General features: G+C 37.7%; 1 protein-coding gene across 1 annotated transcript in view; it reads right to left on the minus strand.

Moving 5' to 3' along the window:
- Positions 1-25,528, minus strand: part of LOC123875014 (synaptogenesis protein syg-2-like) — a 234,867-nt gene that overhangs the window by 39,302 nt on the left and 170,037 nt on the right. The window contains exons 6-11 of the mRNA XM_045920640.1: positions 23,954-24,064; positions 14,669-14,875; positions 13,996-14,141; positions 13,230-13,380; positions 10,017-10,147; positions 8,188-8,347 (exon numbers count right to left, since the gene is read on the minus strand). Of these exons, the coding sequence (XP_045776596.1) occupies positions 8,188-8,347; positions 10,017-10,147; positions 13,230-13,380; positions 13,996-14,141; positions 14,669-14,875; positions 23,954-24,064 (906 nt within the window). The remainder of the gene's footprint in view (positions 1-8,187; positions 8,348-10,016; positions 10,148-13,229; positions 13,381-13,995; positions 14,142-14,668; positions 14,876-23,953; positions 24,065-25,528) is intronic.

Consider the following 25,528-nt stretch of genomic DNA (forward strand, 5'->3'; position numbering starts at 1 on the left):
AACAAACGTTCAGGGATTATGTGAAATTGCTTTTTGTTTTATTCACAAGCTGCTACCACGGATTTGTTTACATGGAATGCTCTTATTAAGAGGGGTCTCTCTGTCACTCGCTCCATACAAACGTAGTTCGTCTCTCATTGGGTACTAACCAATCATACTCAATGGAATTTTGTAGGGACGTTCCGGAAACTATAATATATATGCCTGTGGTTTTCCAGATTTCCGTTAAAATATTCGGTTTCAAAGTTACGTGGTCTTAAAAATTCACATAGGTACAAATCTTTGAGCCCCTGTAATTTTAAAACTGAATAATTTTAGTAAAATCTAAAACACCACAGGCACAGACATTAATTTCTAGAATATGTCTGCAAAATTACATGGACTTTGGTTGCTTAATATTCAAATGAAATTGGAACTACGATTGTATGGAGTAAGTGACGGAGAGAGATTGAAAGAGCTTGGACAAGAAAAACCTTGCTGTGTCCATCCGACTATCTCTGTATCTCTGTAAAACGAACGGACTGTGAAAAGCTAGAAAACAGACAGATAGACACACTCTAGTATTTATAATATTAGTAGGTAAGTATGGATTTTTGTATAGGAATATTTTTACTGAAAATAACTTCTCTTAGAAACTAACAATACCCTATGCGCGGAATGAAATTAGTACCTACTTGCTACCTAGAGCCAAAAATCGCAGCGTGCACTAACCATTTGGTCACCAACCAATAACAAACAAAACAGTTTACTTATATTGAATTTCAAATGTTTTTGAAAAAAAAAATGGAATTGAATTTCAAATGTTTTTTGAAAACGTGTTTGTGATTGGTTGGTAACTCAAAACGGTTATTGCCCACTGAAATTTTTTGCTCTATCATTTGTATGGGATTACCTAAGAGAGAGAGTGCTATTCTAACTTCATTCCCCGGGTAGGTATATTATATTAAAATACATATTATGAAGTTATAAAAAAAATTAATAAAATGACCGAAAAAACCCAACCGAGACAAAATATTTTTAACCCCCGACCCAAAAAGAGAGGTGTTATAAGTTTGACGTGTGTATCTGTGTATCTGTCTGTGGCATCGTAGCTCCTAAACTAATGAACCGATTTTAATTTAGTTTTTTTTTGTTTGAAAGGTGGCTTGATCGAGAGTGTTCTATAATCTATGAAATTTATTAGTTCAGCCGTTTGAAAGTTATCAGCTCTTTTCTAGTTACTGTAACCTTCACTTGTCGGGGGTGTTATAAATTTTTAATTTACACTTGTATATCAAGTAGTATGTAGTTTGGTAAGTATCACACTAATATTATAAAGGCGAAAGTTTATATGTGTGTGTGTGTGTGTGTGTATATTTGTTACTCCTTCACGCAAAAACTACTGAACGGATTGGGCTATTTAGAATGGAGATAGATTATATCCTGGATTAGCGCATAGACTACTTTTTATCCCGGAAAATCGAAGAGTTCCCACGGGATTTCGAAAAACCTAAATCCACGCGGGCGAAGTCGCGGGCATTGGCTAGTAAAATATAAAATAAAATTTTGTATCCATTACAGTTGGTATGACTTGGTAAACTTACGTACAAAATGTTATAACACTTCAACAATGAAACGGCTACAGCAATTCTAAAGCGGAAGCATACAATTTACCTTGAACGGATTTATGCACCTCGCACGATAGGCTATCCGCGGGATTTCGAAAGGTTTATTCCGCGAACTATAAAGCAAAGCTCTATGAATTAAGTTGATGCCGCAAACAACAGATTGCAGAGGTAGCCCGCAAGATCAAGTAGACCGAGAGCTTGGCTAGACCAATAGACCACCCACTTGAAACTGATCTACAATGGGGATGATGCCTAAGGTCAAAAATAAATTATTCCTTAGTAATTATTAAATAAAGGGTCTTCCAAAATTCGTAAGATCCACATTCGCTGCTAATTTAAAGCTTGCTAACCATTTTAAATTATCGATTAAACTATAAAAGTACATTAAATTACGTCAAATGTTATGCCGTCACATCTGTGTATTTCATACAAACTCACCATACTAAGCGAGCGTATTGACGTTTGATAAAAAGTCGCTGATTTGACTAGTAGTCATCATCCCTATTAACCTACATGAAACTTGATCCCGTGGGAGCTCTCTTATTTTCCGGGATAAAAGTAGGTAAGCTATATTTCATCAAAATAGCCATGTTGTTTTTCATTAGGTACTTTGTGCAAGGATCATCAAAATCGGTTGATGCGTTTAGTTTCTAGAGTGTCAGAAAGAAACTAAGTAACTCATGTATACAAAAGTTATCTTGAACTTGATAGGCTATGCGCAGGATTTCGAAAAGAAAATTCGGGACACGCGAACTATAAAGCAAAGCTCTATGAATTAGTTGATGCCGCAAACAACAGATTGCAGAGGTAGCCCGCAAGACCAAGTAGACTAGCTAAGAGCTCGCTTTATTACCTACAACTATTTTAGATATAGACCAAGCAATTTACCTACATCAAACTAGATTCCGTGGGAACTCTTTGATTTTCCGGAATAAAAAGTAAGGAAAAAAGTTGAAAACTAAAACCCGACTGCGATCGTCTCAATAAGCGCTGAAATATTAGAGTAATTTTTTTTTCTATCGCATGGTATATTTTAGTGATGTTGTACATTTATACTCCTGAACTCAGAATTTCGTCCTCTTTTATTTAACATCCCACTCGATACAATAGCAAAAAAAATTTTTTGGAGACCTCCACTTTTTTGATGTAACATCCGTTAGGTCAATTTTTTCGTATAAAATATAGCCTGTCACCCGGACCTTTACAATAAATCAATTGACACCTCATTCATCAAAATCGGCCCAGTAGTTTAGGCACTACGGTGGAACACACAGAATCTGGATACATACGTACATTCATACATACATACATAGACTGTTAAAATCATAACCCTTCATTTTGGCTTTGGCGCAGTCGGGTAAAAAGAAGGGTAAGATCTATAAACCGCACTCAGACTTTGCTTAGACTTAAGCCAGAGTTAAAACGAGACAGATGTATATCTCTCACATAAATCTGTCTCGTTTTAACTCAATCTTAAGTCTGAGCAAAGTCAAAGTGCGCTTTATAAATCTCACCCTTAGTTTTATTACCGTTTCGCCGTTTACTAGCTCCGAGACTTTAGTAATATTAGGCAATAATTTCGGTGATTTACTGTTGGCACCGCCTTCCTCAGAGGCAATTACTATGCGGCCAGTCCGCAGCGGAAGGAAACGCTACGTCGATCCCGAACCGCAATCATTTGAATACCTACTACTAGACACATCGGTATTTATTAGCCTGTAATTCATACTCTGCTTGTACTGCGACATTTTATCGTTAGGGTCTGTCTACACTTTCAATCCATCCGTGATGAGATGGACGCATGAAATAAAGACCACAATTATCCCATTACACTATCTATTTCATTTAAGAGGGGTCTCTCCGTCACTCGCTTCATACAAACGTAGTTCGTCTCTCATTGGAATACTAACCAATCATACTCAATGGAATTTTGTAAAAACGTTCCGGGAACTAAGATCTATGCCTGTGGTTTTCCAGATTTCCGTTAAAATATTCGGTTTCCAAGTTACGCGGTCTTAAACATTCACATACAAATCTTTGAGCCCCTGTAATTTTGAAACTACATATTTTTAGAAAAATCTAAAACACCACAGGTACAGAGACTAGAATATATCTGCAAAATTTCATGGACTTTGGTTGCTTAATATTCAAATTAAATTGAAACTAAGATTGTATGGAGTAAGTGACGGAGAGAGCCCTGTTAAGGCCGATTCACACAAGCACGTACACGTGACACGCGCGTAGTTTCGCGCGTGAATCCATAGACATAACCGCACGCATTACGTCTACGCGAACGTTCATGCCACGCAACCGGATAGCCGTGGCTCATACAGTTCCATACATTACAACGCAATGGTACGCGCTACGTCTACGCTCCCGCCATGCTTACGCACTCTCGTTCACACAGGCTGCGTATTACGCAGCCTGTGTGAACGAGCTGTTTTAGTTACGGCCCGTCTACATTTTCAATCCATTCGTGATGAGATGGACGAATGAAAATAAAGACCATAATAGATCTCCCATTAGACTATTTCATTTAACGATCATTTCAATTCATTATTTAGTATAACTATTTCAACCAAGTATCAACTTGACAACTTTTACAAATTTATCAAAACTATTATTACATAATTATTATTTTTATTGTGATTTGCGAGGCAGGCTCGTGTCACTCTTACCCTGCCTAGAAAATCATCCCTTTGGGGGTGGTAAAACAGTTTGTCAGTTTTTGTCTTAAATGAAACAGGCGAAGAAAAACAGATTATTTAGGGTTATACGTTGCAGGAAACACGGATGCTAGAAAGACATTTCACACCACACCTTAGCGATGCGTATCTCTACGACCGACTCTTGAGAGTGAGTTGTTTGAAAATTCACCCTTTTCTCAATTATCAGGGGAAGATTAATAGATGGACCACTTCGGAAGGAAACCGGTACGTCGATCCCCAACCGTAATAATTTGAATATCTATTCGGAGACACATCGTTATTTATTGCACTGTAATTCATACACTGCTTCTAAAGTGACATTCGCTTGTTACGGCTCGTTTACACTTTGCGATTTAAAAGAATGAACTTGTAAACACTAGTATTATAAAACCAATAAGATCGCTTTTGAATTCTTCTGTATAACTATAGTCTCTTGGATTTCTTCCTTGAAGTCAAAAAACCTAAAAAAAATTAAAAATTGAAGTCTATTTTATTCTACTTGCAAGTATTTTAAGACCAACTGATGCACGCGGCTTCGCGTGTGGATTTAGGTTTTTCAAAATTCCGTGGAATTTCTTTGATTTTCCGGGATTAAAAGTAGTATATGTGCTTATCCAGGATATTATATATCTCTATTCCAAATTTCAGCCAAATCCGTATAGTAGTTTTTGCGTGAAGGAGTAACAAATATGAACACACATACACACAAACTTTCGCCATTATAATATTAGCGTAAAGTGTGGTAATAGGTATACGTATACTAGCCTAATCATAGAAAATACAATTAATTACTTGAAACACTTCCGAACTAAAAGGCGTTGCGAGGCGTTTCGATAGTTTGATGGGTCGTCTTCTTATTGTCCCTTATCTGACGCTATGTGGGTTCGGCTCAACATGTCTTTTTCTCCCACTCATTTATGTCATAGGTCAACGCATTTCCCAACCCTTTTACACACATATCCTCTTTCACGCATTCCATCAACCTTTTCTTTGGTCTTCCTCTCCTCTTTTTTCCTTCCACATGCATATTTAACATTCTTCTAGTAACATAATTTTTCTCCCTCCGCATTACATGCCTATACCATGCCAATCTATCACTACCCCTATTAAGTATATTTCTGGTTTGGCAAAGTACTAAAATAAAATTTCCATAGAAGTTCGTTTCTTATGATTTCACATCTAAAACGAAGTAAGTATGGGTAATTTTGTTGATTTACTTTTGGCATCGTCTTCGTCTAAGTTCAGCCTACCAGGAGCCAACAAAATCAACATAAACGTGTGGTTTGCCCGCATAATCACGTAGGCAACCACCGTATAAGTTGTTATTTATCGATTTACAAAAGCAAATAGCCTTCATGGAAGTTTTCTCGTATTTTTGCAAAAATATTGGCGTACTCTATATTCTTCGGCTTCAGCAAAAGACTCAGAATATAGACTCCGGCTTGAACAACCCTTCACTGTGCGTCAAGTATATTATAATTAAAATATAATATAATCCAAGAATATAATATAGTAATTCAAGAATCATACCTGGAAGTAGTGTTTAAAGTGTGATAATTTATATAAATCTTAAGGCAATGAAATAAACTGAATGAGTAATTAAAGCTAGTGTTCTTTCTATAACCCGGATTCCTCCATTTAACATTGGTTAGAAGTGACGGGCAGAAGCAAATTTCTGCAGTCAAAATTTTAAATTAACGTGTAGATGAGGCATTACATGTCGTATCCGACATTCGTTAGGGATATGCAAATTAAGGTGCTGATTATACCTACGGGATATGTTATGGGCTATGTTTCATGAGATAACGATTTAACAAGTAAAATGTAAATCTTGATAAAGGCCCGTTGAAATGAACAACTTTGTTTAGCTGTGTACGGAGTGTTTTATGTTCTTATTTGCATTTTTAACCCCCGACCCAAAAAGATTGGTGTTATAAGTTTGACGTGTGTATCTGTGTATGTGTTTATCTGTCTGTGGCATAGTAGCTTCTAAACGAATGGACCGATTTCAATTTAGTTTTTTTGTTTGAAAGGTGGCTTGATCGAGAATGATCTTAGCTATGATTGAAGAAAATCGGTTCAGCCGTTTGGAAGTTATCAGCTCTTTTCTAGTCTTCTTATAGACGTTTTTGTGTCGGGGGTTTTTTAAATTTTAAGTTATTTGTTAGATTTTGTAACTTAATCCTTGATTTTGCACCTATAGGTAGGTAAAGAAAACCAGTCAAGTGCGAGTCACAAGGGAGAACACGAAGAGTTCCGTAACAACGTACAAGAAAAAAGCACTTTTCCGAAAATTGTAAACGACCATGGGCATTTTTGTATGAACTCTGGCCTGATTACCAATAGAGTTCTAATGTATGTCAGTTTATTGCTTACTAGCGACCCGCCCCGGCTTCGCACGGGTGGACACTACCACGAAAAATCCTATCTATTTTCCGGGATAAAATATAGCCTATACGGATTCGGAAGAATCCCTCTAAGTAATGGTAAAAGAAATTTTGAAATCGGTCCAGTAGTTTTTGAGCCTATTCAATACAAACATACAAAAATACAAAGGTTTCCTCTTTATAATATTAGTATAGATAACATACAGTTACTGTAACGCAATAATTTATCTCATGCAACCACCAAGTATGTACAGTCGAGGACATAATTTTTTTTATCTTTTATGACGATTTTCTTGTGAAAATTTAATCAACAATGGAAAAGTTCATGCTGTGCTGCATTTTTGGTCAGCTTATTACTTGGATAATTAAACTTAGAGACGTTCTCCGATGGTCAAATATAATACCAGATGGCGCGGGCGTCATCAAAAACCATAGACTTACGATTTTTTCGCTAAGAACCAACCTACACAGATTAGATCTAGTAATAAATATAGACAGCTAGTTTAATATGTTACAACTCCTTACATTCGTTTCAATCTGAATAATCAACAGCTAAGCAACGGAACGGGTTGTATGGGCGTGTATTTGTATTTACGACTTTAATATCAACTGGCACAGTTCACGCCTATTGGATTACGTGTAAATTTATTTTTGAGCAAAGGCGTCGTTACTTTACTGCACACAGGGTGTTTCGTCTAAACATGTAAAGGGAAAAGTGACTGACTGACTGACTAACTGATCTATCAATGCATAGCTCAAACTACTGGACGGATCAGGCTAAAATTTGGCAGATAGTCTTACCACGCTGCGAATGTAGATTAGCAGACTTCACAAACCTTTGAGAACATTATGGAAACTCTCTGGTATGTAGATTTCCTCGCGATGTTTTTCTTTACAGTTAAAACAAGTGATATTTGTGAAGAGCACCACCACCATGCAATGTAGGGGGTAGCTTTCCCAGGGTATCGAATCTCGCCCCCAACCCCGAGGTGCAATGAAAATGCGCTATTCTGCAGTTGCTGGCCGAGGCGGAGTGAAGCTGCGATTTTCCTAGTTTTCTCGTTTTCCTATTTTCTTGTTGCTGATTCTTGTTCGGTGATCAGTGGAATGCCCAGTCGAGACACCCCCGCGTTTATATATATTTTTGCCCAAATGTCTAGAACATTCGCTGCCTCACCCCCTCTGTGGTCAAGCCTTTATTTTTCCAATTCTCTATTTACATATTATGTTAATCCCTTAACTAATACTAGTATGCCCGGGATAGAACCCCGGAACCCCTGTCTTCCCTGTCCCCTGTCAGCAGGAAGAGCAAAGTGTAGGCCAACCTTCAGCATGGTTGCCCGACGATTTAAAGAGGGAAGCTGTTGCTGGATGAAAACGGCCAAAGGCTGGGTATGGTAACGCTTTTTAGGATAGACCTTCTACAGCAGACGCCCGAGGATAATATGATAATGATGAATAATGATTAAATTTACACACACTTACATTGTACTCGTAAAGTGACACTGTCACTCGATGTCTCGCCTCTTGCGTTAGCAGCACGGCACGAGTATCGTCCCGCCTCCTGTCTTGTCACGCCTTGCATCACCAACGACCTCGTACTCACGATTATACCAGATGTCATGTTCTGTGTGACGGCCCTGTCCTACAAAAATGACACTTTTAAATAATCAGCAAAGGGTTTGTTTTTAACCCCCGACCCAAAAAGAGGGGTGTTATAAGTTTGACGTGTGTATCTGTGTGTCTGTGTATCTGTGTATCTGTCTGTGGCATCGTAGCTCCTAAACTACTGAACCGATTTTAGTTTAGTTTTTTTTGTTTGAAAGGTGGCTTGATCGAGAATGTTCTTTGCTATAATCTAAGAAAATCGGTTCAGCCGTTTGAAAGTTATGAACTATTTTCTAGTTACTGTAACCTTTACTTGTCGGGGGTGATATAAATTTTTAATTTACACTTGTTATACCTTTAAACTACAACCTTACACCGTCTACTAAGTATGCCATGCATCTCTACTATGGTCCGCTTTTCCCTATTTGAGATTTAAACAAGTAACTTCTCCCTGAAAGTATTGCTGTATCAGCGGCCACAGGTTTTGACCAGGAAATATGAAGTGGAGGCGATTCGATGAACTAAAAAACTCCTTGTACAGAACAGAATTTGCTACAGATCCGGGAATGTTATAAATTCAAATTACAATTTCAATACAACATTAATACCCGGCTAGAAACTTCGTCTGTGTTGGTGTTAGCTGGCGAGCGTGCTCTGCCCTTTTGGAGTGTTTTTTTTTTTGTTAAAACTGACTGGAAAGCGCTCTAAGGGGGTGCCGTGCGTATGTCGGCGAGCGCCGGTACAGACGGGGTCCACACTTGTATAGTTTAACTAACTTATTAACTAAGTACTTACAAATAACTAAAAACTTGACATTGGCTAATCTTTGTAAAGCCAGACGAGAAAAAAAATACCCGGCTAAGTCATGGGAATGTTATCATGTACTTTACCTTTAGATAACAGGTCTGTAATAAAGCATTGTGGATCGAGTGGTGTGAAATAGTAATTTATCACCCATTTTCAAAGCCATCTTGTGTAATCGAACAATGCAATTATTATAATTTAGCAATATCTTCAATCGTACCTAACTACTTTTAACGGAATTGCTTCAGCACAATGATCGATTAGCACTCACATTATTGGCCGCGGTATTACCTACTATGCCCTTGGGATTAAACTTGTACCTTTAAAAGTTACCTATGTTTTCTCAGATCGGATCTAGAATTGAACAATAGAAATAGAAACTGTCTAAGACCTTTCTCAACAGAAACGTAATTGTAGTTAAATATACATTTTCCCAGAATTTTCGAATGACGTCAAAGCTCCAGACTAAATAGTTTACAAAAAAGTTGAAATGATTGAAATATCGTAGAGGTCAAAACGCAATTTTATGAACTTGAGATTTGCATGTCGGTTTTGGGTTCCGTACCTAATGGGTAAAAACGGAGCCCTATTAATGTCTCCTCTCTGCTGTCTATCCGTCTGAACACTGAACCGTTTTTGATGAAAAGTCCAAATACCAATACAATACTGAAAAAAATAGACTTTCATACGAAATCCCATCCCCTATTTAATCCGAATAGGGGATAAATGGAGTTGAAAAACTATTACTTAGAGAGTGTCTACGATATAAAACTTACTACTATAAAAACTTCAAGTTTCTAACTCCAGCGGTACCACTGTGCTTTGATCGGTCAGTCAGTCAGTCTGGAGAACTCTTTTTATATCTTTGTATTAGATCAACGACATTTTGGTTTTGTACTCACATTATGGTACCACGATATCCTATGTTCTCGCGGGTTCGCTCGCACGTTGCACTCGAAATAAACGTCGTCTCCCTCCTTGATGTCGTGAGGGTTGAGAGTACTGCCGAGGCTCAGCGTCACCAACGGACTGTCTGGAGGACAATTAATTAATCATCTCTTAGACTATAGTGATTATCTTTTAACTCTACAAATAATTTTATGTCTCCATGTCAAGAGTGAATAGGCATCCTCTAGGCAAGCTCTCGATACGAACATAAGCAGGACGCTACTTACGACGCTCTCACTAGATGGCAGCACGAGTACCTGAAAGCTGAAGTGCAAGAATAACATGCAAATCTGGATCGCAGTAACGGAGTACTTAGGATTATGCACCATATTATAGAAGTTTCAAGATGTTACATAGGACCACGCCCTGAGCACAACACAAGTTTAAATAAATAAAATTTAAAAAAAGTTATTCATGGCCCAGTCACTGAAGACGTTGGGAAAGGGAGTTTTCTCTACAAAAGGTAAAGAAAAATTCTAATTTGGATGTCTTAATTATTAATATTCCAAGATTGCAACATTGATCGACTGTAGAACTGAAATCTAGTTTTTCGAGTATATTATCTTCTCTCCAGTTCCACCTACGTTAAAAAAAGATATGACAAAAGTTATAGAAATTTAAATTTGTTGGAATTTTTAGAAGAAAGATTATAGTTCATAGTTACAGTGAAAGACGTAAACAGGCATTTATGAAAATAGGAGCAACAAACTGTATAGAGAAGATTTAATTAATTTGGATTTACAATTAAACATTTAGGTAGGTACTAATGATTTAACTCTTAAACAATAAACGTTGATTTATAATTTTATTGAAGTAGGTAGGTAGGTAGGTACTTTGACTTTTTCCACACTTTTAAGTTTTACTCGAGTTAATTGTTAACATTAATTATACCTAATTAGTCTCATTCCCGTTCGCTAATTAGATAACTCACTTAATTAATAATTAAAATAAATTAGTTCTTGCTAACATTCGCTTATTAAGCGACATTTAATTAAATTAAAATGTGCAAAAATAGGCATTCTAGTATTGAATTTCATTTAGGTTTTAGATTTCAACTTTTTAGGGTTCCGTACCTCAAAAGGAAAAACGGAACCCTTATAGGATCACTTTGTTGTTTGTCTGTCTGTCTATCCGTCCGTCCGTCCGTCCGTCCGTCGTGTCTGTCAAGAGAACCTATAGGGTACTTCCCGTTGACTTAGAATCATGAAATTTGGCAGGTACGTAGATCTTATAGGAATAATAAATATATTAGGAATAATAGGAATAAATCCGAAAACTGTGAATTTGTAGTTACATCATTAAAAAAAAATGTATTTCAATTTTTAAAGTAAGATAACTATACCAAGTGGGGTATCATATGAAAGGGCTTCTTTTTAATTGATGAATGATAATTATCTTGATTCCAGAATCTGTATCTACTGTACATTGCCGTCCTAAGAAAAGCATTAAGAAGAGTTCAGAACATTAGCTTTAAACGAAGTTACCCGTTGTCGTATTCGAAATAAATAGTCGCCTTTATTTCTCTAACCGCAAGCACGCAGTGTTGCCCAGTACACAGTGTGTCGGGGCGTATAATGCCGTACGCTTCACCGCCGACGGCAATTACTACCACAACTAGAATTGCCATGCTATCTTCATTTTCAAGGATATCCATTGAATAATCGCCTTTATTTCTCTAACCGCAAGCACGCAGTGTTGCCCAGAACACAGTGTGTCGGGGCGTATAATGCCGTACGCTTCACCGCCGACGGCAATTACTACCACAACTAGAATTGCCATGCTATCTTCATTTTCAAGGATATCCATTGAATAATCGCCTTTATTTCTCTAACCGCAAGCACGCAGTGTTGCCCAGTACACTGTGTGTCGGGGCGTATAATGCCGTACGCTTCACCGCTGATGGCAATTACTACCACAAGTAGGGTTGCTATGCTATCTTCATTTTCAAGGATATCCATTGAATAATCGCCTTTATTTCTCTAACCGCAAGCACGCAGTGTTGCCCAGTACACAGTGTATTGGGGCGTATAATGCTGTACCTACGCCTCATCGCCGACGGCAATTACTACCACAAGTAGAGTTGCCATGCTATTTTCATTTTCAAGGATATCAATTGAATAGTCGCCTTTACTACTCTTACCACAAGTACGCAGTATCGCCCAGTAAACAGTGTCTCGGGGCGTATAATGCCGTACGCTTCACCGCCGACGGCAATTACTACCACAAGTAGGGTTGCCATGCTATCTTTATTCTCAAGGATATCTATTAAATAATCGCCTTTATTTCTCTAACTGCAAGCACGCAGTGTTGCCCAGTACACAGTGTGTCGAGCTGTATAATGCCGTACGCTTCACCACCAATAGCAATTACTACCACACGTACGGTTGCCATGTTATCTTCATTTTTAAGGTCATCCATTGAATAGTTGCCTTTATTTCTCTGACCTATAGGTAGGATAGCTGTGGCGTTTGGGCGACTAGAGTTGCCACGGCTGCTTTATTTATTTATTTAGTCCTAACATTACTAACATAATTATAAGGAATTACTGTAACTAACACACTAACTTTGTAGTTATATTATGGGCAATCAGTCTGAAATATATATTTTTTTTTTATTTAAGGGTGGTAAGTACGTTTCATGGTTCGCGGGAGTCCTCTTCATGTATGGCTACCCTACTAGCACGCGTTTGACGTTCTTCTCTTTGATCGCACCGATTGAAGCTCGTGATCCGTGTAAATTGAATCTCGCATTGCTCGGCATTGGTACTGTTTTCTAGTTGACTAGAATCTGCCCGTCAAAGGGATGGGACAAAGGATAAGTGCCCCCAACTTAATGTAGTCCGTTAAACTACAACCACTCCAACCAAGAGTGGATAGCTAATCTTATTGCATTTGCTCTTATCCATTGAGTTCCGTCCTCCAGTAGAAAGGCATTCCGAACCAATGTAGATGCTTTGACGATTCAAAAGTACATATTTCTAAAAAGTTATTTGAATAAAAATCTTACTTTCTATTGCATCTTCAAAGAAATCGAAATGACGAAAGGAATAACCGTGGCGATTCCAACATCAATGGAATAATCAGAATCAGAAAAGAGTAAAGAGTGATGGTTGGTTTCTTTAAGTCCCTGCTACGCCATAAAACTAAAAACACAGAAGTAGTACTAACATACTACGTTCAGCTTGACCTGGTCGTCAATCATTTTCCCCGGTAAGGCGGAGTTGGAGGCTACGCACTTCACCATCACTCCATGGTCTTCGGGCGCCGGACTGAAGACCAATGTGCTCACTGACCAGGTGTCATTTGAGTGGTCGGTAATCTGAAATCAAAACCTTAGTTAAAGCGCATAAATGAGTAGGTTTGTTTGCACAATATATGTATTATTTTACGTAGAACAAAAATGATATTATGCTCCACTGTCAATTTTCATACTACTTTTGCTCAGAGCGCAGCTTGTAACAAGTGTAAATAAAAAATTTATAACACCCCCGACAAGTGAAGGTTACAGTAACTAGAAAAGAGCTGATAACTTTCAAACGGCTGAACCGATTTTCTTGGATTATAGCTAAGAACACTCTCGATCAGGCCACCTTTCAAACAAAAAACTAAATTAAAATCGCTTCATTAGTTTAGGAGCTACGATGCCACAGACAGATACACACGTCAAACTTATAATACCCCTCTTTTTGGATCGGGTGTTGAAAACCCTTCTACTTATATACTTACTAATAACTGGTGAGGCTGTGGAACTTGAAGCAATCTAAAACATGATCAATATTTTACTTTATCTTTTCAAAACTCCTATTGTACTTGTACCAGAATATCGCTGGCCTCGGCGACTCATTGAAGCGTCGTCACTGATTCTGCCAGCAGTTGCTGAGGGTGACTCAAATCTTGTGCACGCCACTGCTCAACAGGAATATTGATAGCTTACTTTATCCTTCTCAAAACTCCTGTTATCCTTGTACCAGGATATCTGCGCTGGTGGTCGACTGCCCTCGGCGACGCATCGCAGCGTTGCTGCTGATCCTGCCAGCAGCTGCTGAGGACGATTCAGCAGTGATATTGATAGAGGCGCCACTGGTAAAAAAAAAAACAAAAATTATTAGTAGCATCGTCTCGAAGTTAAACTAATAAGGTTCAGAAGTAGATAACACCAGTGTGCTACAGCAAAGAAGTTTATAAAAACAAGTGACTTGACTGGTTGCTGTTGAATTATGTTATGCAGTTTTCATTTTTAGGGTTATTAGTAAGCCACCTCTGTCCGTTTATCTGTTTGTCAGCGGGCTGAATCTCATGAACCATAATAAATAGAGAGCTGAAATTTTCTAGAAAAAAAATTCTGAACTCTTCAATTTTCCCGGATAAAAACTAGCCTATGATTGTGTTTTGATGCAAGCAAGCTGTCTCTGCGCCAAATTTAGTCAAAATCGGGATTTTTTGGGATAAAAAGTAGCTTATGTCCGTCCCCAGGATGCAACTTATCTCTGTACCATAATAATTCATCAAAATCAGTTAAACGAATGGGCTTGAAAAAGGAAAAAAACAGAAAGACTGACACATTTTTGCATTTATATTAGTAGATATTATGGATTTGGAATACTTACAGTTCATTTCAAGTCTCACAGCTTTCTCCTGAGGTGGAACAAGGTTGGTATTGGCAGCTCGACATTTGAACGTTTTATTGAGATCTTCTCTTCTGACGTGTTGGATTTCCAGCCTGTTGACCACGACATGTGTGTCTGTCTTTTCGCCGATGTACTGTGTGGCTGATAGACCGTCAATCAACCATGTTACTACTGGTTCTGGTCGACCTACGAACAATAACTCAAAATTTAAAAAACCTGACACAAAAACCTCTATAAGAAAACTAGAAAATAGCTGATAACTTTCAAATGGCTGAACCGATTTTCTTTGATTATAGCTAAGAACACTCTCGATCAAGCCACCTTTCAAACAAAAAAATTAAAATTAAAATCGGTTGATTCGTTTAGGAGCTACGATGCCACAGACAGATACACAGACACACAGATACACACGTCAAACTTATAACACCTCTCTTTTTGGGTCGGGGGCTTAAAATGAAAATGACGACACATCTTAGGTAGGTTGGTACCTAATTGCTTCCTTTAGTGATGTAGTCGTCATTCTGGACACCAACGCACAGACCATTTTTAAAATAAATTATTAAGTAGCAAAGAATACTGGTATATCATTTAATTTGCATCATGTCGCTATTCAAAAAACGGCTTCACGCAAGAAAGTTTCGGAAAGTAAAAATTCAACGACGCGGACGTATGGAAAACTTTGAAATGTACGTATTGTGATTGATGTTTTAAAGTCGCGATTTTCCTTCTCTAAAAATACATTTCTCTGCATAAGAAGTTATTTTCGTAAGACCCCTAAAACATCATCCCGCAAAACTCTAACCTTATAAAATTTAGCTGAGAAGTGTTTTAAGAAAAGTGATAAAGTTTTATTTTACTTGGCGTCGAAAGTTTAACAATAAGGGTGGGTACATAAGGTTGGGAAAAGTCAGCGTTTCACTTGTACCTCTGGCGGAATTCCAGATACTTTAGTATTTATACTCTATTTTTCCTTCACTGCCTTAAAAAATAAATAAATCGCGGAAAATCTTATCGAGAAATGCGTAAGCAGCGCGCTTTTTTCTAAAGTTCGGGTTTTCCTTGTAATACAGTTTTGCCCAAGTTTATTAAATAAAACTTAATTATACTACGCATGAATAATTAAGTTTTATTTATTAAGAGGGCTCTCTCCGTCACTCGTTTCATACAAACGTAGTTCCAATTTCATTTGAATATTAAGCAACCAAAGTCCATGAAATTTTGCAGACATATTCTAGAAACTAATATCTATGTCTGTGGTTTTTCCAGATTTCTGTTAAAATATTCGGTTTCAAAGTTACGCAGTCTTAAAAATTCACATACAAATCTTTGAGCCCTGTAATTATAAAACTACATATTTTTTCACATCACAGACATAATTATAAGTTCCTAGAATATGTCTGCAATATTTCATGGACTTTGGTTGCTTAATATTCAAATGAAATTGGAACTACGTTTGTATGAAGCGAGTGACGGAGAGAGCCCTGTTAAACTTGGGTAAAATGAAGTATGACAGTCTAATATGTAGTTAAGACTTCATGCTCCTATTCTGACCTGGAATCTCTAACTTTTAAAAATTACGGAATTAATTTTTTTAATTAAAAATTTTAATTTTTATCGCATCATACTTATTAACGTTGGAAAAACAGAAATGGGGGTGTAACGCACCTGCTCCACCACCAACGACGAATTTATCCCGGAAAATAAAGAGTTTCTAGAGGATTTATGAAAATATAAACCCACGCGGACGAAACCGCGAGCATCCGCTAGTCTATTATAATATAATATGATACTAAACAATACGTATTCATGACAGTACAACAATACAATACTGTTATGTTTCAGAATGGTTTCAGAAGAGGTATGATATGTTATTTCCGTCAAATCATGCTTGTTATCCTCAGATTTCCTATATTATATTATAATAAATAATATTTCAGGATAATAATGTCACAATATTATGTTCGCATTTGTAATGACGATATTATTTTTATTAGGTACTTGTAGTATATTCTAAATTATAGCTGATTTGTATAGAAGCAGCTATAACCATACTTCCATACTAATATTATAACTGCGAAAGTGTATCTGTCTGTCTGTCCGTCTGTCTGTCTGCTACCTTTTCACAGCCCAACAGTTGAACCGATTTTGACGAAATTTGGTGGAGAGGTAGTTTATATCCCTGGGATGGACATAGGCAACTTTTTATCCCGGAAATTCAAACAGTTCCCACGTGATCTTTAAAAACCTAAATCCACGCGGACGAAATCGCGGGCATTCTCTAGTAATAGCTATATACTTTGCGGAAGTTCATGATATCCAAGGAATAGAAACCTTGATTTTCTATAATCCGCTGAAAAAAGGCAAATCTGTATAGTACAACACGCAGCAAGCGACATGTACCGCCCGCCCTCCCACTGCTAAACATGCAGGAAAAGCCTGCCACCAACCAAACCCCAAGTACCACCACGCAACACCAAACAAATCCACCAGAACACACTCGACTCCTGAGGATGCTCCGGTGTCGGAACGAATCGTAAGTCGATTGTGAGATGTCCTATGAGATGATATGAGATTTAAAACCCCAAGCATAGCTCACTCTATCGCTCACTAAGAGACTCTGAGGCTGAGCTCTCTTATGAGGCCCATACTTAGGCTGAAATCCATAAAGCGCACTTTGACTTTGCTCTGACTTAAGATTGAGTTAAAACGAGATTTATGTGACGACAGATTTATGTGTGAGATATAGCTCTGTCTCGTTTTAACTCTGTCTTAAGAGGGCTCTCTCCGTCACTCGTTTCCACTCGTTTCATACAATCGTAGTTCCAATTTCATTTGAATATTAAGCAACCTAAGTCCATGAAATTTTGCAGACATATTCTAGAAACTAATATCTATGTCTGTGGTTTTCCAGATTTCTGTTAAAATATTCGGTTTCAAAGTTACGCGGTCTTAAAATTTTCATACAAATCTTGGAGCCCCTGTAATTTTAAAACTGCATATTTTTAGAAAAATCTAAAACACCACAGACACAGATATTAGTTTCTAGAATATGTCTGCAAAATTTCATGGACTTTGGTTGCTTAATATTCAAATGAAATTGGAACTACGATTGTATGAAACGAGTGGAAACGAGTGACGGAGAGAGCCCTGTTAAGTCTAAGCAAAGGCAGAGCCGCGCTCTATAGATCTCACCCTTAGTAATCATGTCTCAGATCCTTTCTGTTTTCACTGCCAACACGCACTGTTCGATGACTTTGGTCTAACAAAAATTATTGTTGATTGTCCACATAAATTAAAAAAAATATCTAATTAATCTGTGATAGCCTAGTAGTAAAAAGCTGTGACAGCCTAGAAGAACGTCCGCCTCCTAATCGGGGATCGGGGGTTCGATCCCGGGCACGCACCACTAACTTTTCAGTTATGTGCGTTTTAAGCATTTAAATATCACTTGCTTTAACTGTGAAGGAAAACATCGTGAGGAAACCTGCTAACCTGAGAGTTCTCCATGTTCTCAAAGGTGTGGAAGTCTGCCAATCCACATTGGGCCTGCGTGGCAGACTATGGCCTAAACCCTTCTCATTCTGAGAGGAGACCCGTACTCAGTAGTGGGGCGGAAATGGGTTGATCATGAATGATTAAAGTAATAAGAGCAAAAACAACCCCCAATTGTTATAATATTGACCCCGTAACTGCGCCGCTGCATCATCACAATTGAAGCAAAGATAATCCTTGCGGGCACACTGAACTTTAAATTACATTATTCCCTTATAGTCCTTAACAGGTTTATTATAGAGGTCAAAATTGAACACAATTGTTTCTCGTTAGGTTCAGGGGCTTACGTACTAGACACAGATAAGCTATTCTACAGTTGGGAAACAAAGATGCATCGTCGTCGTCACGATAGTTAAATAAGTGCAATATAATATCACACTAATGTTATAAAGGCGAAAGTTTGTATGTGTGTGCGTGTGTGTGTGTGTGTGTGTGTGTGTGTATGTTTGTTACTTTTTCACGCAATAACTACTGAATGGATTTGGCTGAAATTTGGAATGGAGATAGATAATATCCTGGATTAGCACACAGTTAGTTTTTATCCCGGAAAATCAAAGAGTTCCTACGGGATTTTAAAAAACCGAAATCCACGCGGACGAAGCCGCGGGCATCTTCTAGTGTAATAATAGATTACAGCGCTGATTTGGACTACAGGTGGTACTACATTGGTTACTCAGAAACGCTGTGTTTAAACACTAGTCTTTTGCAGTGGCCCGAGTATGATTATACTCAGGCTACTGCAAACTGCACTGGTACTGATTAGTACTACAGTAATCTATCTCGCGACTTTAGAAATGATTTTTCGATGAAAAACTACAAAAAAGCGTTGTCACAGGCTCAGCTGGTCTGATCGTGACTTTACGTCCCATAGGATGCTTTTCATAACTTTTTAATACTAACTATGTTATATGGCTTGTGGTTTGACGAAAGATCAGCACTGTATGTGTGCTCTTACCACAGACATGTTAAATACTAAGTGGAGTCCATTTTGGAACCACTCATCATATATTTTACCCAAATGATTAATTAGTACTTATTTATACAATTGTAGTTCAAAAAAAGCTTCTTTTTAGGGTTCTGTTCTCGAAGAATGCCAACGGGATCCTATTACTAAGACTCCACTGTCTGCCCGTCCGTCCGTCCGTCCGTCCATCCGTCTGTCTGCCAGTGGACTGTATCTCGTGAACCGTAATAGGTAGAGAGTCGAAATTTTCATAGAATGTGTATTTTTATTGGCGCTATAACAACAATAAATAATAAAAAATTCAAAATTTCTGCCACAAAAACTAAAAAAATTAAAAAAAAATTAAAAATGTTATTTTTTGTATGATGGTACGAAACCCTTCGTGTGTGAGTCCGACTCGCACTTGCCGTCTAGCCTTCTCTTTTTAGTCTTAGATCGTTTCGGTATTGCCCGCCATGTTTGGCCATTTCCAAACTGTATGATAGCGAAGCTGCGACACTGGCGCACCGCCAGATACCCGTACTGCGGAGTTTTTCAATGAAGCCATCGGGTTGGAATATCTCGCCCAATGTTTCCATAAAAGAGTCATGCAATAGAAAAATCGAAGGGTGGTAATTTCAGTTAGCTACGTGCGACGCGACGTGCCAAATGCTATTTTTCATTATCTGTCTATTTCTCTCTCTTTGTGTCGTATTCCTCATTTTGAAGGTTAGGACCCTTCCCATTAATCCCGCAATACTTAGTAGGGTAGCAGTTGACTTCCAGATAAGACAGACTAGGAGTTCGATTTGGACTCAAAGGTTGAACGATTTAGGGACCAACTAAATGGATTACACCCGCGAGTTCGTCCACCTAGGTTTAGATTTTTAAAATCCCGTGGAAAATCTTTGATTTTTCGGGATAAAAAGTAGCTTATGTCGGTATCTGCGAAGCAAGCTACTTTCTTACCAGTGAAAGTCGGTTAAACAAATTGGCCGAGAAAAGGTAACAGACAGAGAGACACATAATTTTAGCATTTGTAACATTAGTATGGATTAGTAATAAAAATTGGGACCGACGACGCGACGAATAAACATACTCCAACGCATGAAGGGCAAATATTATATTCCAAATTATGACCTACAAAGCTGGTATCTTTAGTTAGAAACTAAATTGGACGTACATACAAAAAAACTTATCAAGTTACCGACTGAAGTCTACATTACTTATCAAGCAAAATCAATTAATATACACTATTGCAACTAGGCCAGACCACTATCTGGAATATATTTTGTAAAGTTTCCATAAAAGAGTCATGCAATTCAGTTAGCTAGGTGCGACGTGCCAAATGGTATTTTTTGTTATTTCTATATGAAAATAGTTTTTAAATATTCACTACATTATTTATACTACTACTATTGATTTTTATTTATGACCAGTTTAGGTTTGTGACTTCATCCGCGTGGACTACACAAATCTTATACCCATATTTTACCCCCTTAGCGGTTGAATTTTCAAAAATCCTGTCTTAGCTACGTTATTTGCATGCCAAACAGCCGGATCCATATTCATTCACTAGCCGATGCCCGCGACTTCGCCCGCGTGGATTTAGGTTTTTCGAAATCCCGTGGCAACTCTTTGATATTCCGGGATAAAAAGTAGCCTATGTAGTAATCCAGGATATTACCTATCTCCATTCTCAGCTAAATCCATCAAGTAGTTTTTGCGTGAAGATGTAACAACATACCTACACTTACACACAAACTTTCACCTTTATAATATTAGTGTGAAGTGTCAAGTGTGATTATAACCGACCCACTACTGTGTGCCGAGTGGGAGATCCACAAAATTATTCGAATGACTTCACTACTGCGTTAACCGAGCTAACCTCAAACGCATCGAGAATCGCGAGTCAGCGAGTGTGAGATACCACCGAAGCTAACCAGTGTGCCGAGTGGGAGATCCACAAAATTATTCGAATGACTTCACTACTGCGTTAACCGAGCTAACCTCAAACGCATCGAGAATCGCGAGTCAGCGAGTGTGAGATACCACCGAAGCTAACCAGCCCATACGCGTGTACTCACCGTGAATGGCGTTTATTATTTTTGAAATGTTGGCGTCGTGATATAAACCAACCAAATTTAGAATGAAATTTCTATCAAGTGATTGTATGGAAGCAGCTGTCTATCAAAATTTAACTGGTTATATTTACTGTCTATGTTTATGTTGTGAAATCATCGTCTTTGTAGGTAGGTATAGTATGCACGTCATAATTATGTATTAAAAATGAGTCAAGGGTGAGTCGGACTCGCACTCTAAGGGTTTCGTAGCATCGTACAAGATATTTTAAGAATTTTACGTGGAAGACTATAAGTTAATAACAACAGCGCCATCTATATGTGATTTAGAAAACTGATTATGTTTATGAACACATATTCTTTTAGAGCCTAGAAAAGTAAATTAAAAGTAGTTTTGACTAAAATACCGCCCTGCCATAATTTTTAAATCGTAGTCCTTTAAATTAAACTTGAAAAATGCAAATAAATGTCTTTAAAATTATCTCCTCACTCAACTTTCACTGTAAAAATCTATGCGACAACTTAACTATCGCGTTAGCGTCGTGTTTACTCGATTTACTTCGCGAATTGTCAAAATTTGATACTCGCACTCGCATAGTTCTTGAATCCACCAATCACGTGCGCTCACGTTGTCACTTTCGCATGCGAGTCGGTAAACAATAGTCGGTCCCGAGGACGTAAAAAACTCGCACTCACAAATTATGTTTCCACTTCTTGTCACTAGATGGCGCTATTTCAATTCCATACAAAACGCAGTTAACTTTTACGCGATCGAATAGGTTAAAAAACTCCGACTAGGCACACTGCCCATACGCGTGTACTCACCGTGAATGGCGTTTATTATTTTTGAAATGTTGGCGTCGTGATATAAACCAACCAAATTTAGAATGAAATTTCTATGAAGTGATTGTATGGAAGCAGCTGTCTATCAAAATTTAACTGGTTATATCTACTGTCTATGTTTATGTTTTTTGAAATCATCGTCTTTGTAGGTAGGTATAGTATGTACGTCATCATTATGTATTAAAATGAGTCAAGTGTGAGTCGGACTCGCACTCTAAGGGTTTCGTAGCATCGTACAAGATATTTTAATAATTTTACGTGGAAGACTATAAGTTAATAACAACAGCGCCATCTATATGTGATTTAGAAAACTGATTATGTTTATGAACACATATACTTTTAGAGCCTAGAAAAGTAAATTAAAAGTAGTTTTGACTAAAATACCGCCCTGCCATAATTTTTAAATCGTAGTCCTTTAAATTAAACTTGAAAAATGCAAATAAATGTCTTTAAAATTATCTCCTCACTCAACTTTCACTGTAAAAATCTATGTGACAACTTAACTATCGCGTTAGCGTCGTGTTTACTCGATTTACTTCGCGAATTGTCAAAATTTGATACTCGCACTCGCATAGTTCTTGAATCAACCAATCACGTGCGCTCACGTTGTCACTTTCGCATTCGAGTCGGTAAACAATAGTCGGTCCCGAGGACGTAAAAAACTCGCACTCACAAATTATGTTTCCACTTCTTGTCACTAGATGGCGCTATTTCAATTCCATACAAAACGCAGTTAACTTTTACGCGATCGAATAGGTTAAAAAACTCCGACTAGGCACACTGAAAACGGGTCTCCTCTCAGAATGAGAAGGGCATTTGTATTTAGATTTCTTTAGCAAATAAAGTGTTTAGAGGAAGGAGCTCTAGTTATATGTAGTAGTAAGTTATATTTCCATGTTACATTTCCATCACTATAATCACTTACCTATAAATAATCCGTCTCAATGACAAAGGGTAATTCACAGTGTATCAAATAACAAACGCTTCGTTAAACAAATCGCCAATGCATACGGATATTTCGATTGTCAAAACATTAATAGAATATTTGACAAATGTCACCATACATGCGATGCAGTTTTGATTGTGCAACGATTTGTATGATGGATGGAATGATTGGGGTGGCTATGTTGGCTCAATAATAAAGGATACCAACATTATTGTTATGCGTTTAGTATATCCCAAATTTTGTGATTTTAGACTTTTTTTTATTAAAAAAAAACCGAGCAGACGGGTCACTTGATGTTAAGTGATTACCGCCGCCCATGAACATTTGCAGCATCCGAGGAACCGCCGATGCGATGCCGGCCTTTCAGGAATTTGTTGGTCCACTCCTTGAATAACCCCATGTTGTAATCTAGTGGGAACACTTCCGATGGGAGTTGATTCCACAGTTTGCATGTGCGTGGAAAAAAGGATCTGGCACAACGTGCGGTCGAAGTGTACCAGGCACCTATGTGGTGACTGGTGGTAAACATAATTGTCTACGCACATTTCAAATCGCTGGATCTAGAAACTTGTTTATAAAATAAATATACCTACCTACCGCACCTTTAACTTTTTGGAGCTAAGTATATGCGTTAAGTAATTAAGCAATTAAGGATCAGTAGCTTTTACGGTGAAGGAAAACCTCGTGAAGAAACCTGCATGCCAGAGAATTTCTCCATAATTTTTTCAAAGATCTACTAAAGTCTATCAATATGCACTTATAGCGTGTTATACCATAGCCAAACCTACTATGTATCTTTTTCTGAGAAGAGACCCGTGCTCAATAGTGGACCGGCAACGGGTTGATCATGATTACAATGGGTTGATGATATTTAAAGGTTAATGTAATTGGACACTTACCACCTCTTACTTCGCATACTAATATTAAAGCTGAGCCTTCTTCTAAAGGGCCTACGACACCCGACACGTCGGCTCCCGACTTGTCGTACAGCAACATCTGATGTGGAGGCACTGAAACAAACAGAAAATAAAATAAATTATAACGTACATAAAACCTAAAAGATTTATCTAAAGGACATTGTGGATTTCCCTTTAAAAAGCCTTTACTGATGCAATCGCACTTTTTAATTTTTCGCTTGGCTGCAATCTCACCTGACAACTGGTAGATAGATGTACCTCTGCTTTTATTATTATGTCTGTACGAAGGCAGCGCAGATAAACCAATACCCATAAATGCCTAGGAAATATATATTTGGAAAAGTAATAATTGATAGGACGATGAAACATACAGGGGTCTCTCGATCATTTACTCCATACAATCGTAGTTTGTTTCGTAGTACCGAAAAAGTACGAATCAGGAAAAATAGAAATAGCAACAATAATATTTAGGTAATCGACGGGTGACCGTGCGTCGAGTGAAATCCTCTTACGATACCTACGTATTTAAACCAAACTTGCGTATTTTTTCAGCGTAAAGTCGTAGAAATAAAGATCTTCCTGCAGTGAATTAACACAAGTTTATTATGATTGTAATCAGAAAAACTCCTTTAGTTTCCTAAGGTTACAAAATTTTAGAATGAAATTATTCATTTAAAAAACCCCGAAAACAGTTTCCTCTTTTTAACTTCAAACAACATCGAATTTTCCTTCATCCGCGGAAAAACAACCAATTCTCGGGTTGTTTTTACAAAAAATTGCATCTGTTTTGACATAATATTACAGAGCGCTTATTAAATTCATCATTTCTCAAATACCCCGCTTATAGTATAAAAGAAAATGAGCTTGCAATATAAATAGACTTAACCTCAACGGGGGTAACCAGATGATCGAAAACGTGTGGTCATGTCCAGGATATTGGCGCTATGTCCAAAATGTTCAAAAGGTGCCCCTTTTAATTTTTATAACAGAAGTACGCAATGTATTCATATTTATAATAAAAATTGTCCAAAATAGCATTAAGTACGTTCGGGTGGATCTGATGTCAGTTTCAAGTTACGAGGTACGAGTAGACCGGGCTCTTTTGTGTGATGTTGGCATCACATTGTAAAATTTCCAAAAATTTTCTATCCGAAGATTTCGTCCTGAAGTTCATTATATTTCAATTTGATAACCCTAGCCCGGACCTCAATTAACCAAATAATATGTGAAATATTTCCTTCTTATTATTATGACATAGCTTTAACATAAAATCATCATCATCTCAGCCCATCGCCAATCTATCAACCGAGAATAGGTCACTTCTCAGAATGAGAGAGTTTGAGTCAATCCATCGTCCACTAACTATTGGCTCAGGTCTCCTCTCGGTATGAGAAGAATACCTACTTCATACTTAGCTATACTTGGTATAAAAAAATTCACAAGATTTTCGATTGTTTTCGGCAAATCATTTTGTCCGGAATTTGCAAACTAGAGCATGGCAACCCTAGCTTCAGTGAAAACAAGAGGGGAAAATGTTGTTCCAAGGGAAGGAAGGAA

This window comes from Maniola jurtina, chromosome 19 (assembly GCF_905333055.1).
Source record: "Maniola jurtina chromosome 19, ilManJurt1.1, whole genome shotgun sequence".
In the NCBI taxonomy this organism is placed as follows: Eukaryota; Metazoa; Arthropoda; class Insecta; order Lepidoptera; family Nymphalidae; genus Maniola; species Maniola jurtina.